This window comes from Bos taurus, chromosome 28 (genome assembly GCF_002263795.3).
Source record: "Bos taurus isolate L1 Dominette 01449 registration number 42190680 breed Hereford chromosome 28, ARS-UCD2.0, whole genome shotgun sequence".
NCBI lineage: Eukaryota > Metazoa > Chordata > Mammalia > Artiodactyla > Bovidae > Bos > Bos taurus.
The window spans coordinates 13,508,215-13,526,713 of record NC_037355.1 but is presented as its reverse complement, the minus strand read 5'-3'; the positions used below and the strand labels follow the sequence as shown (position 1 = coordinate 13,526,713).

General features: G+C 51.2%; 2 protein-coding genes across 3 annotated transcripts in view; both read right to left on the bottom strand.

Moving 5' to 3' along the window:
* The window catches only part of CSGALNACT2 (chondroitin sulfate N-acetylgalactosaminyltransferase 2), a 61,210-nt gene extending 58,540 nt beyond the window's left edge, over positions 1-2,670 (bottom strand). The window contains exon 1 of the mRNA XM_059882481.1: positions 2,513-2,670. The gene's annotated coding sequence lies outside the window, so the exon portion shown is untranslated. The remainder of the gene's footprint in view (positions 1-2,512) is intronic.
* The window catches only part of RET (ret proto-oncogene), a 57,077-nt gene continuing 41,090 nt past the window's right edge, over positions 2,513-18,499 (bottom strand). The window contains exons 12-20 of one of the 2 annotated variants that reach the window (XM_024986652.2): positions 17,556-17,703; positions 16,045-16,152; positions 14,636-14,850; positions 14,431-14,553; positions 12,248-12,318; positions 10,862-10,999; positions 9,706-9,805; positions 8,101-8,248; positions 2,513-6,777 (exon numbers count right to left, since the gene is read on the bottom strand). In XM_024986652.2, the coding sequence (XP_024842420.1) occupies positions 6,620-6,777; positions 8,101-8,248; positions 9,706-9,805; positions 10,862-10,999; positions 12,248-12,318; positions 14,431-14,553; positions 14,636-14,850; positions 16,045-16,152; positions 17,556-17,703 (1,209 nt within the window). In that variant the 3' untranslated portion in view covers positions 2,513-6,619. 2 annotated transcript variants of the gene reach the window in all.

Below are 18,499 nucleotides of genomic sequence, written 5' to 3'. Positions count from 1 at the left end.
AAACAAAGCCAGCCTTGATTATGCAGCACTCAACCTGGAGGAATTTCTGTCTCATTGTTTATGTGAACAATTAGAGCAGTGTTCCATCAGTAGAAATCATGAATATAGATTTGTAAGAAACTTAGCACTAACTCTGGCAAAAGACATTAGCAGTACCGCCTCTTCCCCAGATGGAACACCGATCAGTCCCATCTTGTTAACACAAGTAGTGATGGACAGTTGCATTGCTCTAGATTTCTTGTTGGTTAGTCAGGATCTGTGCCATTCCTAATACCCTCCTTGTGTCATTGAAACGGGGAAGCTGGGACAGACAATACAATGCCTTCAGGCAAAGCTACTTCACTCTCTAATAAATTTGATCCTCATGGTCTATATGGGATTTGTGCTTGGCTTGGGTTGGGATTCTTGGTTCAATAAACTTTACAGGGTTTATTAACTGTTCTTGTTTTTGTCCTAGTGCTCATGATGCTGGTTCTTTGCGTCTATCTGGGACCCAGATGCTTCTGAACAGCCACTTTCTTGACAGGTGATCAACATGATGATACAACAGGAAGGTAAGGGAAAATCAAGTCCAAACAACCATGGCATATTACCTCACATTTGTTAGAATGACTCTTACGGGAAAAACAAAACAAAACAATCAATAGGGACTTCCCTGGTGGCCTAGTGGTTAAGACTCCGTGCTTCCAGAATGCAGGGGATATGGGATTGGTTGCTGGTCTGGGAATTAAGATTCCACATACTCCCCTCAGCATGGCCAAATAAATACACATTGAAAGTAAATAAATAAATATAATCCATCCTTTAAAAAAACTACCTCACAATACAGTTAACCATGCAGATGACTGAAAAATCAGCCTCTAAGCGGTGAAGGCCTGGATTTATAAACTTCCTTGTATTCATCAACTTTCAAGCAAAAAAAGGACCAAAAGAGAGGAACTGAGAGACTGAATATGCAAACAGACAACGGCCAGCCCACGTAGAACCAAAGAACTCCAACCCGTAACCTCTGCAGTAACCAGCCCCAAATGGTCAGGATCTGGTCAATGACTGCCAGACTCCCTGTTTTATTTTGCCCCAATTTCCAACTTGAAACCGCCCAAAGAAAGCCAAATATATCCTCCAAGTGAATCACCTAAGATGCTCAGTTTCTAGTTACTTTAGTGCCTTCAGCCTCCTCATGCCAATAGCCTCCAATCACAGTATACCTTAAGCCTCCCCCACTATTTCTCTTTTTTCCGGTAAAGCTTTCTTCCTCCTCTGCCTGCCTTTGAGTCTCGCCAAAAGCAAGAAGATGGTGGTCTCTTCCTTTGCAAGAGCAAGTGCAGAATAAATAAACCCTGCTCATTCTCTTTTGGTGGTCTTATTTATTTCTACAAAGCTATATAGATGATTCAACTCTCTTAAAAAGTACAATTTCCTGGGAATTCCATGGTGGCCCAGTGGTTATGACTCCATGCTTCTATTGCAGGGGGCATGGGTTCAGTCCCTGGTTGGGGAACTTAGATCCTGCAAGCCACAACAGTGCAGACAAAAAACAATTCTATTTTTTGCCACAACACTTCTTTTCATTTCTTTCAATGACTATCCTTTGAGAAACTTCCATCTTTCCCTCTTCTGGGTCATTCCTGACATTAAAAATTCTTTCCTATGGGCACTTCCCTGTTGATCCAATGGCTAAGACACCACGCTAAATAAACACATACATACATATATTTGTTTCCTGTAATCTTATCTTTCTTTTCATATGTTCATGAAGTCCTCCAACCCCTTTGCCCTGGAGTTCTGAAAAAATCCAAGAACTTTGACTTCTCATGTCCTGTGGCCAGAGAGTCTCAAGGAAAATTTTCAAGCTTTTTAAAACTCCCAGAAAAAAAAGGTACAAAGCATGGAGCAAGTCACTTGCTCTTGTTGAGAGGAGCTCCTAAGGGCAGAAGCTGTGACAAGGCACATATGGGCTCCCTGAAGTCCTTCAAAGTCCCTTGCCTCCGGTAACAAGAGGCAGCCTTATGTTCTTTCCTTCCAGGCTATGTGTGATCAGTTGCTCAGTCGTGTCCAACTCTCTGCGCCCCCATAGACTGCAGCCTGCCAGGCTCCTGTGTCCGTGGGATTTCCTAGGCAAGAATACTGGAGGGGGCTGCAATTTCCTACTCCAAGGGATCTTCCCAACCCAGAGATTGAACCCCAGTCTCTTGTACCTTCTGCATTGGCAAGTGGATTCTTCACCACTGTGCCACCTACGGCTAGACCCTTTGCAACCCACAGGAATGACTTTCCTCTAAGGGAAACTGAAAAGTGCAGAAAAGGACTGGACCACAGGTGAAAACCAAGTGCAGCCTGAAAGAATACCACTGACAAAACTGACATCAATAAAAATAGGGATGTAAAAAATGAACTTTGCATTTTTATTAAAAAAACTGATGATATGCATGATAAATACAGTCTCTGAAGGATCTAAATTTATTTTTCTTCAAAAATGATTTTTTCCCCCTTAGTTTTAGAATGCACTTACCTCACCTGCCCACACCAGTTTTGAACTTGAACTGCACAGTGTCATCTGAAAGGACGCAAGATCATGGTCTCTCCTGGGGTGGTACAGAAGTCCTATGGTCAGTGATTGGCGTGGTCTCTGGTCGCGGCTCCCTCCATGTGCCTGGCCCAGTTCCTGTGACACTGATGTCCCTGAAGCTGACACAGCGAGACGGCCTCCCTGTCACAGCTCCTCTGAGAGATCGCCATTCGCCAGGTCCTGTGACTTAGCACATTCCAGAAACATCTGCAAAAATATCTCGTCACTTGGCACAGCAATTGAAACCTGAGGTGCACAGATTAACCGGGATTTCTTTCAAGCATTCACGTACGTGCCTCTTTAATTCCGGGAGTGAAGCTTATCCTCCCAGCTGTTAGTTAACACAGCCACCCATCCAGCCTCTTCTGGAGGCACAGCACCATACTCCACACTGAAAAACTCTCTACATACAGGTTCTGGTTTCTCCTGATCTCAGCCAAGAATTATTGATGTGAATCCCAGCTCCCTAAAGAAGTGGGAAACTCTACAAAGTTCTTTTAATTATTAAAAAAACAAAACAAAACAAAACCTTTGGCTGTGCTGGGTGACATGTGGGGATCTTAGTTCCCTGACCAGGGATCAAACTCATAACCCCTGCCATGGAAGCACAGAGTCTTAACCACTGGACTGCCAGGGAAGTTCCTATAAAGTTCTAGTGAGCCTGCCATGGTTGTTGCCGTGGAGAAGGGACGGAGTGGTGCAGGCAACCTGAGTGGATGGTGCTTTCTGGATGTAGAGGCCCACCCAGAGGGTAAGCACCACGGGCAAAATCACACGGAAGGGAGGGTGTGCCCCCACTGCGGCACATGCCCTTCAGACCCACTCTTACTGCATCTTTCCAGGGACAGAGAGGTAAGGATTTCTTCCACACTTTCTAGAATCACCCTATATACCACCATCCAAATACCCCATATATAAACATGCTCAAAGGAGAAGAGGGAAATATCCACTCCTCTGCCTGGAAAAATGCTCTGTTTCTAGTGGGGGAAACTCTGCTTTCCCTTTTATGCTAAGTGTTTGTCCAAGACGTTCTCAGACATTATATTCAAATACCTGCTCAGTTGCTCAATTGTGTCTGACTCTTTTGTGACCCCATGGCCTGTAGCCCACCAGGCTCCTCTGTCCATGGAATTTTCCAGGCAAGAATACTGGAACAGGTAACCATTCCCTCCTCCAATATTCAACTACATTTCTAGCCAAATAAGCTGACCTTGTGGCTAAGCAATCCTGTGTGGAGCCTGGTGGAGAATGTGCCTTTTCAGAAAAATAAACCACATGTAGACACACACACTACTTATGGAATGTTTCTCTGCTTGAAAAAGGAGTTTTTCGTATTTTAGTATTAGCTTTTTTCAACACGGGTTTCTAAACATTCAGAGGCAAACAACTGAGTCTAGAAATTATATTCACTTCCCATCCCTGAGGTCTAGATTGAAGGAGGCGCTGAGGGCCAGGAGCTGGAGCACCGTGGGCCTGGGGCAGCCCTTGGGTGGCTCACGCATGACTGTGTGCACACGTGTGCACCCAAGGCCCTCAGTGTCCAGTGCACAATGTAACCGCTAATCAGACTTATGTTGCTAATAACTCGTGTTTCCCTACTGACCCACCACCTGCTCCTTGCCAGGTTTCTGAGGAGCTCATAGCATTCCTGCATAACCCAACAGGAAGTCATAAACAGAAGCATTTAGTATTTTAGATTTCATAGTGGCTCAGGGCAAAGTTTTTCCTCCAGCAGACCTTTCAGTCATGACAATGCCTTTTACAGTCTCTCTCAGAAGTGTCCAACTCCAGCTTCAAGAAACAAACAGCAAATTGCAGAGAAGAGCAAATACCTGAACTCGACATTGGCTGCTGCTCTGGTTTAGGGAAGGAATCCTTTGAGTGGCAGAACAAGCTTAGTTTTCACAATTACTATAAATGCAGCTGTTTGTGTACATATTATACAAGGCAAGTCAACAACATCACCAAGTGGCCCCACAGTCCTTCAATCAGTCTTACTTCCCCAGTGGTCACCACAATAGATGCCCTTGTGACATCTTACTCCTTATATGGAAACTTTAAAATCAGAAACCTAATGTTTCCAACCAGAAAGTTAACAAGAGAAAAGAAGTTTACACATTGTACAATACATGATTTTATTTACATAACTGAAATGATTTTCTTAGTCACCTTGACTACAAAAGCAAATTGACACGGGATGGTTTAATAACCTTTCATAAATAGATTTAACAAATTTTAAAACAGATTGTTACTTAATACTCAGTAACACTTAAATACTTAGTAACTTCTGTGTATATGCATATGAAAATTGTCTGATAGACTAACAAGTATGAATACCTGGATAACTCAGGAACAGACAATTAGGTTATGAGTCAAGGGTTAACTCCCCACCACTGGGTCAGCCAGTTAAACTTGGAGTTCTCCCCGTGCTGAGGACAAACTGCTACAGCCTCTCACGCTGAGTAGGCATTTTTAATAACTTGAGAAAGTTTCTCCCTCCTTCTGCATTTAACAAGACGATCATTAAGCACATCTGAAACCCACAAGTTTACTACCATGACTAGATACCTGTAAAAGAACTTATCACAGTGTGTCTGAACAATGGCTCAAACTAAAGCCATGTTGCATCTGCAGTTAAGTGTTTTTCCCGTGCTCTCCCTGGGTGTGTGCACACACACGTGCGTGCACATACACACACTCACACACATACGGCTCCTCCACATAACTCATCCAAGCCTTCTTGGCCACAAAAATGCCATAATTTTACCACTTTACCACTTTGGTGAAATGGCTATAAAATCCAGCGTTTTCATGAGACATCGTTAAGTTCTTTCACAGTGCTTTAAGTTTGAAACCCAGGCAGTGTTTTGGCAACCAACCCTCTCCTGCAAAGTGACAGCGTTTGGACAGAAAGAAGAGCCCCTGGGACTTCCCGAAAGCCACCCCCGCAGGATGGGAGGAGTGCTGAGTGTCTGTGACCACAAACAAGCAGTGAAGAATGACAAGAAGCGTATGAGTCATGGTCAGAACCTAAGAACAAAAATGTCTTGCCATAGCAGCGTTACGTTACAAACACAGGAAGAATGGACACATGTAGCTTTTCACACAAGCTCTATAAGAGCCAAAACACTGTCGTTTCCCCATCAGAATCGTCATCAGAGGTGTCACAGTCCTTGGTCATTTGTCGACCCTACTTCTAACCTAACTAGCTGAGACTGAGCTCAAGTCCCAACCACGAACGTGCGAGATGAGCCCCTGCCACTTTGGGGCACTGGATGGGTAGGTACTGAAGGCTGTGGTGGGGGAGGCTGGGGAGTTTGCAGCAGCCAAGTCTCTGTGGTCAGCAATCCTTGGATATGAGTCCACTCCACTCCAAGGCCCCCTCCTCCATACACTTCTCATCACAGGGGTGTGATCTCTCAGCCAGGTGGACAAATGTGTCCTAAAAGCCCCCTCCCCTCACACCACCTACCTACATACTAAATGTGGCATCATGTTTCTCCATTGTGCTAAACCTAAGGATCATTTTAATCATAATAAGAATCAAATGTCTTCCTAAGAAAAGGTTACATGATTAAAAAAAAAAAAACAGGATATTGAAGGTTGCGGTGAGGCCTGTCCAGAAGTCCCCTCTTCCCCTCCAGCCCTGGTTGGGCTCTGACATCCCTATGCGGCCTGGCCAGGCTCTTGTTCTGAACAAGGACAGGTCGTCTGGGCCAGGTTTTTTTTCCCCTGCTGCCTTTTTTGGTGTGTGTGCTTCATGTTTAAATCATGTGGCCTTGTTTGGAGGCAACCAGAAAAAATCAAACAGTTCAGGTAGTGAGTGAGGGACCCATACGTGTGAGCGCGGAGTGCGTGGTGCCCACGGACGCACCGGCTGGGCGCTGCCGAGGGCGGAAGAAGAAGGAACACCTGCACCGTCCAGCGCGCTACATCTGCTGGGTGGCAAGCCTGCCAGCCAGTGTGAAATGTGCAAGTAGGGGCCGGCAGACCTTCTGTTCTCAGCATGTGTCTTCCCCTTGCGAGTCCATTACTTTTCACAAACAAATGTTAACTATCAAACGCGTCCATTAATTGTGCCGCTGAGGGTGAAACCATCCAGTTAGCATATACACTATCATTTGCATATCTTGGACACCCAATGTTGGTGCCAGCGGCTCTCGTGAGTGGTACAGGACTCTCTTCAGGCCAGTTCGGGTCTGACATGCCTAAAAATGAAAACAGATCATTTGTTCTGCGCTGAAGAACCCAAACTTCATGTGCAGACAGTAAGGCCTTGGCAAAACTCCCTTTGAGGTTCAAACCAAACTTCTGGTTTCTGGGCCAACTGCCTGCAGGGTTTCGTGCTCCAGGTTTCCAAAACATGGGTAATGTTTGGGGGAAGGGGGGAACATCACATGTTCTCTTGGTAACTGTAGCTTACCAGAAACTACCAATTTTGACTTTTACAAGCTTCAGATTCTCAAATCTGATCAATCTCTGGTGACCTGTTTAACTCTTTCTGTAAGGCAGCATAAAGCATCAGCACCTTGCTGTACTGCCTGGCTTACTGCAGCAGGAAGCTTCTATAAAAAGTGCTCTAACGTAAAGGAGCCTACTTGTCTTCCATCCCAGCCTACTACAGAGGAGAGGATCTTCCAAATCAAGGGCACACGCAGCCCAGTCCCACAGCGTCGACGGGACAAATGGCAAGAAACACTAGCCAGCAAGGAATCACTGACCCAGGAGGCATGCAAAAGGAACAACCTCGGCTGAGAAAGGCTTCAGACTCCAAGATTTCAAAACACTCCATGATGAAGTTAGGAAACAGGAAAAAAATTTCAAGTATTGAAGACAGAAGAAGGAGTTTTGGCAAGAACCGCATTTACTGTCCATTGCAAGACCACAGCACCACAGACTACGTTCTTTCAAAAAGCATTTTGCTCCAGCTTTTAGCACTGACTTCATAAGTGACAACTGTCATGACAGTGTGTGATACAAAGGATGTGAAAACAGCAGTCTGTGTGTGTCCCCCCAGCCAATGGTGGTCCCCAGCACTGGGTGGCCTCCAAGCCCCCCCACCCCCACTCACCCAGACAGAGCCTGGGGGGATGCTGGCTGTGTTCTCTGTGCAGGCAGGGTAGTGCTGGTTCCGCCTTTCTAGATTAAATGCCTCCCCAGGTCAGGAAAATGTACCCCAGTAGTTAAATTAGAAGTACCATGACTATGTCCCCACCCTGGAAATGATTGAGTCATCATTTCTCAATAGCCCCTGAGAGTTCTGCCCCGCCCTCTCCTCTAACATCTTAAGCTGCTGGGCAATGTGGTCATCACACATATTTTCACATCCTTTAAAAAAAACACAGTTGTAAAAAAAAAAAATGCCTGAATGTAAACGGATGCAAAGTCAGACATTTACAAACAAAAAGATTCAGAGCAGACTTTGGTTTCATTCAAACCAGAAACTCTTAAAAAGCTTTACAGAGAGTAAGGACAGTGCAGAGAGCAGGAACAACGTGACTAGAATCTAGTAAATGCATGTGAAATTCTACCATAGAGTTTGTTTTCAATCCACGTGGAGGGGAGGGTGCGAGGGAGGGGAGCGTTATTACAGTCCACCAGGGGCGTCTCCTCCTCCGACAGGCCGTCGTCATACAGCAGGGAGTCAGATGGGGTGGACGCGGCCAGGTCCAGGTAGTCCTGGAAGGGAGAGACAGCTGGTCACCCCTGGAGCCGGCCACTGCTGGACACGCCCACCCCAGCCCCCACCCACACCCTGCCTGAGAGCAGAAGCCCCAGCCGAGTCCCACCCTGCACCTATCAACCTCTCGCGAGATCTGAGCCCCTGGCCAGGGTTGCCAGAACTGAGTTCCCCCAGCCTCTGCCTCATCCGGCCCTGCTCTGTGGTCCTCATCGCAGAGAATCACCTCCTTGGAGGCAGAAAGGTGTTCATTCATTGTCCTGGTCCTCTCTCTGCAGCGCTGGGGGCACTAGCCCCGGCACTGGAGAACGGGCCTGTTTATAAAACCTGAGGCTCTGGGATTGCAGCCCCATGACTCATGTGGGAAGGCCAAGACACATTCCCCGTCTGCTCCACACTTTCCGGCTTCCCTCCAGGCACTCCTGCCATCTCCAACATCAAGTCAGGACGGAGAAATCTGAGTCATCGGTGTGGGTTTTGGATAAGACGCTGCTAGAGGCTTCAGCTCCCAAGCAGGATGATTTGTGAGGACCAGCTACTTCCACTGCCCTGGTTAAAGGTGTCAAGAATGCTTTCAGTGTGTTTCTGGCTGGTTCTCAGCATTGTTCTAGGAAAGCTGTCTGTAGGCATCAGCTATTACCTCTGTTTAGGGTGAATCATAGGATTTGCCCAAACGATACACTGAGGTTGGGTTTTATTCCAAGGGGCCCAGTCCATGCATCTTGCTTTCCATGTTTGGAGAAATGACAACTTTCAGTAACTGTGTTAATGTAAGGATGAAACCACCAGAGGGCAAGCAAGGTCTGTGTCTATTTTCTTTACCTGTATCCCCAGCATCTAAGGCAGAATAAGGGAGGCGGCCCATTGCCCAATCAATATTAGTGGAAACTGTTGTCTTCCTCCATCACCTAGAGTTGTAAACTGGAGGCACACGGATACGTTGTTTGGCCCACACTGAGCTTTTGGAAATTGCTATAAAAACTGGGAAACATAAACATCCCTGAAAATTCAAAAGCCCTGGCGCTCATATTCCTACAGGTTACATGTGTCTATGGTGAGAGGTCCTTCAGAGGCAGCTGGTGGGCTGCTGTTTGTCACAGTTTCCACTGCTCCTTTCACTTCCCACCTCTAGCAGGACCCTTCATAGAATCTGAATTTAGGACACATTCATTCCAACTCTACTTTTTCAAGTTCCATTATTGAAAATAATTTTGTTCGGCTTTGGAACATCTTCTTCCCACCCCTGTCTGTGGAAGGGCTCTTCCTAAGTGTCAAGGTAAAAGTCCTAGAAGTCCAAGAGGCCTGGATGAAGGATAAAGGCTCGTGCCCGCCCCCCACTCTCCCCACCTGGAGACATGACCATCTCACTCTGCACAGCCGCACTCTGCCTTTGCACTGGGAATTCCACGAACCAGGATGAGGGAGGTGGCACCAGGGATTGGCTCTGGGTACTCACTCTGCTCTTAACCATCATCTTATCCAGGTCTTTGCTGATGTCGGCAAACACTGGCCTCTTGTCTGGTTCCTGCTTCCAGCACTGCAGCATCAGATTGTACCTGGTGGGACAAACAGGTGGGTGGTGACAATCCAGCAAGGATTGCCCAGTCACAGCCACCACACCCAGTACAGTGCACCCTGGGCCCCAGAGGCTGTGTTCCCAAACCCCAAGGCTGTTCCTGTGTCACTGACATCGTCCTCTGAGTTGGGCCAGGGTATGATGGGTCAGCAGGGGCTCACAGTGTCTGGCGCTGTGGTCCAGCCATGCTCACTATGGCAGCTACTGCAGAAATGCCAGTCCTTAAAACTCTTATGAAGGATGAACTGGGTATGAACACAAACACCTGCCAAGCACACTCTGTCTTGCACCTCCCTCCCTCCCCTGGGGCTCTGGCAGGGCTGCAGGGGCCACCCTGTGGGTGAGTGCTGGGCCTGTGCTTGCCAGTCCAGGGTGCCCAGGGAAGCAGCACCTACTCACCCTTGCACTCCCACAGCCCCGAGCCAGGCACATGGCAGGTGCATGACAGATCTTGTAGAATGAATGGACCAGTGTGTTTTCGCCCACGGACGACCCCCTCTCATGTGTTCTCAACCTATCCTTCAAGGATCATCTGATGGAACCACCATTTGATGAGAGAATTCTGGTGCCCTTGAGCTGAAGTCCAGGCGCCACCTGCCTGCTCTTTGGCTGCCTTGGTGTCTCCACTTGGGTGCTCCCCTGTATGCACCCCTGGGGCCATTCTGAATTACCTTCCCCTCCCCAAGCACCCTGGGACAGGTCTTCAGCCTTGGACTGAGGCTGCTCCCTCGGTCTGAAGCACCCCCTCATCCTTCCACCACCTCTCCTGGGGTCCTGCTCCCCCTCAGCCTTGTAAGTCCCCCCAGGAGGCCCACCCAGCCCCAAGTGGAATCTGGGTCCCCAGCATCTGCCATCATGCCCAAGGGTGGTTTTCTGTGCTTTTGTCTCAGCCTGTCGCTTCCAGCTGCCCAGTCCGCCTGGGGCTGGCACCCAGGGCTGCCCAGCAGCGGGAAAAGGATGAGTGCACGTGACCCCACTCTGCCAAAGCCCGGAGTGTCAGTGTCTGGGGAGGCTGGACCAGAGAAAGCATGCTCACATCTCCTCACTGCAGTTGTCCGGCCTCTCCATCCGGTAGCCTGTCTTCAGAAGGTTGAAGAGCCGCTCTGGAGGAATCCCAGGGTAGGGGTTGCCGCCCAGGGTCACAATCTCCCACAGCAGAACGCCAAAGGACCACCTGCAGAACCAGAGGGCCAATGAGTGGCTGCACTGGGTCTCTGGCGCCCTCAGCACCCCAGATATCCCCTCCCCGAGCAGCAACAGGACCCGAGTTCCCCGTACTGAGATTGGTCCAAGTGCCCACGGTTTCAGCCTGGGCTGACCAGACAGATGAAAGTGGAATGGAGATGGGAACAGGTGTCTGCCTGCCCCTCCCTGACCCTCCGACAAGCTGCTGCCCAAGCTCAGCCCCCACACCCAGAAGGGGCAGGTGGCTGACCCGAGGTCAAGCTCTGTAGCATCAGGGAATGCAAACGAGCACAGTGAAAAGCAGGTGGAACCAAGGCCGTGGGGCGCTGGGGGCACTCTGCAAAACCCCTTCACTTATTCTGTGTGCTTGGAAATTTTCATAAGATGTTAGAAGGAAAAAACACTGCAACGGGAAAATACCTAACTGTGAGGGAAAATTTACTGTGAAGTGGGGACAAAACAGCATTATCACACAAGCCCGCTTACAGTAATTAAGAATATATACCTGCATGCCACAGACAAATCTAGGCAAGGCCTGTGAGGGCTGGGCCGAGTTATTTAGGGATGGTGGGGTCCCAGTGACTTTTAGTCTTCGTTACGCTCTCCCCTGCATTTCCAGTTGTTTTACAGTCAGCTTGGTAATCAGAACACAGCTGTTAAAACTGTAAAGAATTGCCTTTTCACAGCCTACCTTATTCAAAACATGCACGGCTGTTTACCGCAGAACATTTGGAAACAAGTCTGTTGTGGTTTTGAAAACTATCGAGAATGTAGTTGGACTTGGAAGACTGAGTTTTGGTCTTGGAGCAGCTTGGGGTACTGGAAACCCACTCAAGGTCACCCCACCCTAAACTTGTCTCTGGGTGGGGACAAGTCCCCGGGGACCTGCTTGAAGCCAGCTCATACTCAGGCCCACAGAGAGGGGACTGTTTGGCTTGTGTGTCACTGAGATGTCCAAAGAGAGGGCAGGGGAGGCGGGGCAGGCGATGGGGTCTGCAGCCATGGCTCATGCCCTCATGCATTCCACGGTGGCACTCAGGACTACTGCCTGGGCCCTTGCCATCTGCTGTGTGAGTACACAAAGCTCCCCCACCCGCAGCCCCCGAGTTTGGGGAGGTCATTCTGGACGGTTGGAATGAGTTGACAGGCACTCAGGGCAGCTCTGTTCCCCAGTGGAGCTGCCCAGACAGGTGCATACGTGTAACCTCCACCCCAGGAAGGCAACATCCAGACTCACACATCACTCTGGGTGGTATAGATATGATCGAAGAGGGACTCAATGGCCATCCACTTGACTGGGATCCGACCCTAAGGAGGGAGTCAAAGAAAGGCATTAATGTTGCTCTGAGATCCTGGGACCTGGTGTGGGGGGGCATGTCTCAGGCTCTTTCAGCTCTGAGGGGATGCTGAGTAATGACTCCAGTGTGTTCCTGGGTGCAGACCAGCAGCACAGCCTCACAGGGGCTGGCGTCCCAGCCCCACCTTCCAAAGCTTGGCTGAGACACTGGAGGGAGCCAGTCGGCCTGCCCACAGCTGTATAAGGCGTGCTGGTCACGCACCACTTCCCAAGGAACTGATGCTGAGTGCAAGCCAGGCCCCACTGTGGCCACTTCTGGGGAGATCAGGGGCACCCTGAGTGCTGCCCAGTGTGTAGGCTGGAAGCACTTCCATCGAGATCTCCCCTGATATCTGAGGGTGAAGGAGTTTGGGAAACCGACATCCAGTGTTTCCACCTTGGCAATTTCTGACACAAATGAACACACTAAAGGCCCTTCTGAGAAGCTCTGAGGGAAGAAATCAGTGTGAGTGTCTTGAGTCTGGTTTTTCCCACTTATTTTATCCCAGGGCCCTTTTAGCATCCTCTGAAAGACTGCCCTCCACCATGGAGAGGCTGGGGTTCAACCTAACAAATCCTCTCTAATGCAACTTAAGAAAGAGCTTTTTGGTACAAATAGATCAGGTGGCTTTCCTGGTGGCTCAGTGGTAAAGAATCCACCTGCAGTGCAGGAGATGCGGGTTTGATCTGTGGGTCAGGAAAATCCCCTGGAGAAGGAAATGGCATCCCACTCCAGTATTCTTGCCTGGAGAATTTCATGGACAGAGGATCTTGCTGGGCTACAGTCCATGGGTTGCAAAGAGTTGGACATGACTGATTGATTAAACAACAACAAATAGGTCAGCCTCAAGGCACAAATCAATTTAAAAAAAGGCATTTGCTTTGGATTTTAATGCATTTATTATAATTCCTTTTTAAAAAAAGTACTATTTAGGATTCATACCCTACATGAAATGTGACTGCTTCGAGGGTGTGTGTTTCTAACAATGCCACCCACAGGCTGTGCTCTCAGGGGCCGAGTTTGGGCACCTTGTGCTTCCTTGCTGGGTGACACAGGGCCTTCCCGAGGACCAGTGCATCAACAGGAAGTTCCATCCACCCCCCTCCACGGGGTACAGAGCACCCCACTCCACTTCCCCTTCAGCACTTCTAAGACGTGCTGTCACAACGGAAACCCAACAAGAAATCAAACGTCATCCTCACAGCCCCAGGACCACCTGGGCTTCTCTCGTCCCTCAGAACAAAGCTGAAGTGTATGTCGTGGCTTTCTGTGTTTTTCTTTTTGAGCAGCATCTGTTCTGAATGCCAGCTTAGCTGTGTGTTTTGAGGGGGCCTGTGATCTGCCCTGTCTAGTCTGTCACAGGGAAGCTACTGGAGAGGGGTTGAGAGAATAACAGCATCAAGAGAGTCAAGACCAATGTCACAGGGAAGGGGACCACACCAGGGAACCAGGTTTCCCAAGAAGGGGCCCGAACCACCTGTTTCAGTGACTTGGAAAAAAGCTTCCCAAATCTCTACCCTGCGACTCCGGACTTTGTCTCCAGGACCCTCTTGATCGCCTTCCAAACTCGCTTAGTCAGCGCTTCCTAGGCCCTTGGACCAGGAGCATACCCTGCTGTAAAGTGGTTCATCCCCTTCTGTGAAGAATGACTAGCAAGCTTGGGTTTAATTCATTTTTTTTCCCCAAGCGAAGGACTAAAGTTACACAGAGTAAAACAGTGACCTTCACTCTGCAGCAGTGAGAGGAACAACTGCAGACAAGAAGACTGTTATTTCTGCAGTGGTAGGTGACCTTTAGAAGTGATAGTGATGAAAAGCAAGAGAAGCTGCAGGAACCCCGCTCCCCAGCAGGCAGCTCCGAAACAGCACGTGTGGCTGTGAGGAAGAGAAGGAACAGGCTCAGGACTGAGTCCTGCTCTGGGTCTCTGGAGACCCAGGACTAGGGAAGAGTTAGGGGATGTGGACTGGAAGTTTACACTCTAAAAACCTGCTTTATCTTCTTCAGATTAAAATCTGTCCCCACCCCGTGGGCACCCTGACCACTGCCCTCTGCCCTCAGGCCAACACACCCCAGGACCTGGTACCTTGCTCCTCTTCACATAGGAATCCTCTTCATAAACATCTCGGGACAGACCAAAATCTGAGATCTTCATCCTGCGGCCCTCAGCTACCAGGACGTTTCTGGCTGCCAAGTCCCGATGGACAAGCTGTGGGGAAGACAACAGCAGGGACCCCTGAAACCCGGGCCCATCACCGGCAGACGGGGCGCAGGGCTGGGGTGGCACGCACCTTCATCTCAGCCAGGTACTGCATCCCTCGTGAGATCTGCCAGGCAAAGGAGATGAGGTCGCCCATGGTCAGGGCCCGCTCCTCCGGGTTGTCCAGGTAACTGGAATTGCGGCTGCCCCCGCTGCCCACGTAGCCAGGCCCCGCCTTGCGGCTCTCTCGGAGGAAGCCCCGCAGGGAGCCGTACTTGGCATACTCCACGATGAGGAGCAGTGGCCCTGGGGGCAGAGTGGTAGGTACGTGGGCTGGCTGCCTAGGTGGCCCTGGGCAGGCAGAAGTTGGGCCAGCATGCGGCAGTCACTTCCGGCAGCCTGAGGACTCAAGCCCCAGCTCACTCTCACATCACTCTGCTCTCCACCTTGCAGCGCTATGTTGCTTCAGCCGTGTCTGACTCTTTGTGACCCTGCAGACTATAGCCCGCCAGGTTCCTCGTCCGTGGGATTTTCCAGGCAAGAATAATGGAGTGGGTTGCCACGTCCCCCTCCAAGGGATCTTCCCAACCCAGGGATTGAACCCACGTCTTTAACGTCTCCTGCGTTGGCAAGCAGGTTCTTTATTACTAGTGCCACTTGGGAAGCTCCTCTATCTTGCAGGGGCTTTGGATTCCAAAGCCAGCTGCCTGGACGGTTGACCACAACCTCTTTCCTGGGTGCCCAGGGCAAGCAGTCACTGCATTTGGAGCTGCCCTGGGAGATAACCGCTGCTGCACAGATGTCAGGCCTTTCTGTACCCCTGGTCTTGCCATACTATTACCTGGGGACGGCTGATGGAGGCAGAGGTTCTGGACTGCCCGTGGCCACCCTCTCCCTGCCCTGCCTGCTCTTGGGCCGCAGTCCTGCCCGAGGCCCGGCCCTGAGTGCTACTGGTGCTGACCGGTGTCCCTGCTGCTCTGTCCCTGTCGGCCTCCCATCTCCCTCACACCCCACACACACGTGCACACACACACAAAGTGAGAGGCCCCCAGGGTGGCAAAGCAGTTTTGGAAGCCCAGTAGAGCAAGATGCTCTTATGTGAAAAATGGTGATGCTGCCTTTGCCACCCCAGGCTGGGGTGGGGCTGAAATCACCTGGAGGTTATGGCGTATCTAGTTCCCAGTAGGTGCCCAGGAGACACTGCTCGTCTCTGGACTTCCCCGTCTTAGGGGCTTGGCCTGGGGCAGGGTGCTGACAACCAGGATGTTGCCAGAGACCTCACGGCAGCCCTGGAAGGCCCAGGGAACGCTCCTGTGGCTCCCCTCATGGTCCACTGACACACAAGTTCCAGGCAAGGGCCAGAGTCAGAGACCGTGCTTCCGGGAAGAGAGAGGACAGGGGCCAGAGAAGAAAAGGATGGGGAAGAGGGAGAATGCAGAATGCAGCGGCCCGGAGCCCCTGGCCTGTGCCCGGCAGCTGCTAGGCCCCGGCCGCTCTTACCGTCCTGGCTGCAGGCCCCGTACAGCTTGATGACTTGCGGGTGGTTGACCTGCTTCAGGAGGTTGAACTCTGATAGCAGGTCCCGCAGCTCGCTTGGGGAGGCATTCTCTGAAATGCACAGAAACAAAGCGGGTTGCAAAGCCCCTGCTACCACCTTGCTGGGTCACAGACGCACACGAGGGGTCTACACAGACTCGTCTCCTTCCCAAACATCCTACCCAGGTTCAGACTGAGGCCTGCCAGGACTTCACTGCTTGGGGCTACTCTCAGCCCATGGAGGGTCAACAGGGGCCTCAAGTGCCTCCAGGGAGTAAGAACTGGAGGAGTGCACTTTCATGTGAGCAGATCTTTCCATGGAAAGCCTTCTGGGCTGGGCTATGCACGCAAATGGCATTATTTCCCTGCAATCACCATCTCTCAAAGACAGTGGTGCACAAAGACACCCCTCCATTAACCCTTCTGGGGAGGTAAAGGGACTCCCTGGTGTCCCCAAACACCTGCTGACCAAGCACTTGGCAATGGGGGTGTGAGGCCCTGGAGAAAGGTGAAGGCCATGAGACTTCACGGAAGTCCTCTCACCACACTGAGCATGTGAGTCCCAAGGGCAGACAGAGTTGTGCTCAGGAGCTTGGGTGTGGAGGTCTCCTGGCCAAACCATTCTCCTGGGTCATGGCCCCACATCCCACTGCCCAGCTGTGCCACCACCTCTGGCTGTAGACTTGTCTGGAAACGAGAAGACAGCTGGGAGATGGGGCATTTGGACCACACGTAGGTGACCCAGGGCCAGTCTCACTGTGCCCTCTTAGGGCCTGGGGTCTCATAGGCAAGGGGTGACCCCAGTCTGAGGGCCTGGGTAAGTACACAGAAGTACCCGGCACTGCATGGCTCCCCAACTGCTGAAGATCAGTGTGCATTAGACCAAAATGTGCCCACCACATGGCTGCTGGGCCCTCAGTTGGTCCAGCTGAGCCAGAGCTGGGCCATGGCAGAGGACCGGCTACCCAGTCCCTGCCGAGAAGCAGCAGTGAAGACACCCAGCTTGTGCCAAGACTGGAGCAGTGCTTGCCCGCTAAGGGCCGGTGGGGGACTGGGCAAGGCAGGGCCCCGGGGGGCAGGGGCCAGTCCTTACAGGTGGTCTCTTCACCAGGACTTCAGTGGACGCTTGGCGAAAGGAATAAATGCGGCAGACTGGGGTGGGGAGAGCTGTCAGTTTTGAACTAAAGGGCTTTTCAACTCCGATCTTTACCCAACAGAAGCAGCATGGCTCTGGAAGCTTTCAAGGGAGGAATGCCTTACCCCGCTTCGCCAGGGACCACACCAGCCCACATCATCCGTGGTGGGGGGTCCCTAGACTGCAGCCGCTCAAGAAGAGCAGGGGTGGGGGATTGGTTCTTCAGGAGGCAGCAGGCTGACTGCCAGAGTCCTGGCTGTCACTAGGGCTTCATCCACCCGCTGGGGCCCCCGCAGGTGTGACTGGCAGAGCCCCCTCTGTGTACTGCCCAGTCAGGTACCTTTCAGCATCTTCACAGCCACAGTCGTGTACCCCGCTTTGCCTTTCAGCCGGAAGGCTGTGGCCTTGACCACTTTTCCAAATTCGCCTTCTCCCAGAGTTTTTCCAAGCACCAAGTTCTTCCGAGGGAATTCCCACTTGGGATCCTCCTACATTGGGTGTGAAGGAAGAAGAGAGAGAAGAGAGATGGTGAAGGTAAGAGGAAAGGAAGAAGGCAAGAGCCGGCAGACAAGCTCCAGTGTGCAGATGACCGACTGTCACCTGAAGTGACAGGTGACAGTCACCATGTCCAAGGGCAAGACCCCACAGTCAAGCCCTGAGGTGCCATGACAAGATGCGTCCCCCCGACAGGAAGGCAGGTGTTGCCACAGACCGGCTGGACTCCGTATGCTCATACCCTCACTGGCCTCCATCTACTGTAGATGCCCTGGGCCACCCCAGGCCCAGGGCCTGGTATCTCCAGTGAGGGACTCAGGGTTTACTCAGCACCCAGTGCTCACAGGGGAGCACAGCCTCTTCCCCAGGAGTCAGGCCCAAGCCTCATGGCGCCTCCTCTGCTTTGGACATCAGGCATTGACAGCGGCCCGGGCTCCAGGACTTCAAAGAGAACTCGAGCGGCACCTGTGGCCCCAGATGCCTACCAGCCCTGGACTCCCAGCTACAGGTGGGAGTGTCAAGGACACCTTTCTGGTGTGGCAGCCTCTAGAAAGTTACCACTGTGCCCCTCAGAACCCTCCCCACCACCCCTCCCTGCCAACATGTGGAAGGGTCTGCTCCCCCCACAGCCCAGCCACTACCCAGAACTTGCACACACCAGCCTTCCCAACACGCCATGCCCACTGAAGACCCCTCTGGGGTGGGGCCTTCCCAGACCCCGAGGCTGGCTCGAAGACCTGAACTCTGGGGATGCTGAAGCCTGTCTGGAACCTGCCCTCCTGTCAGCCC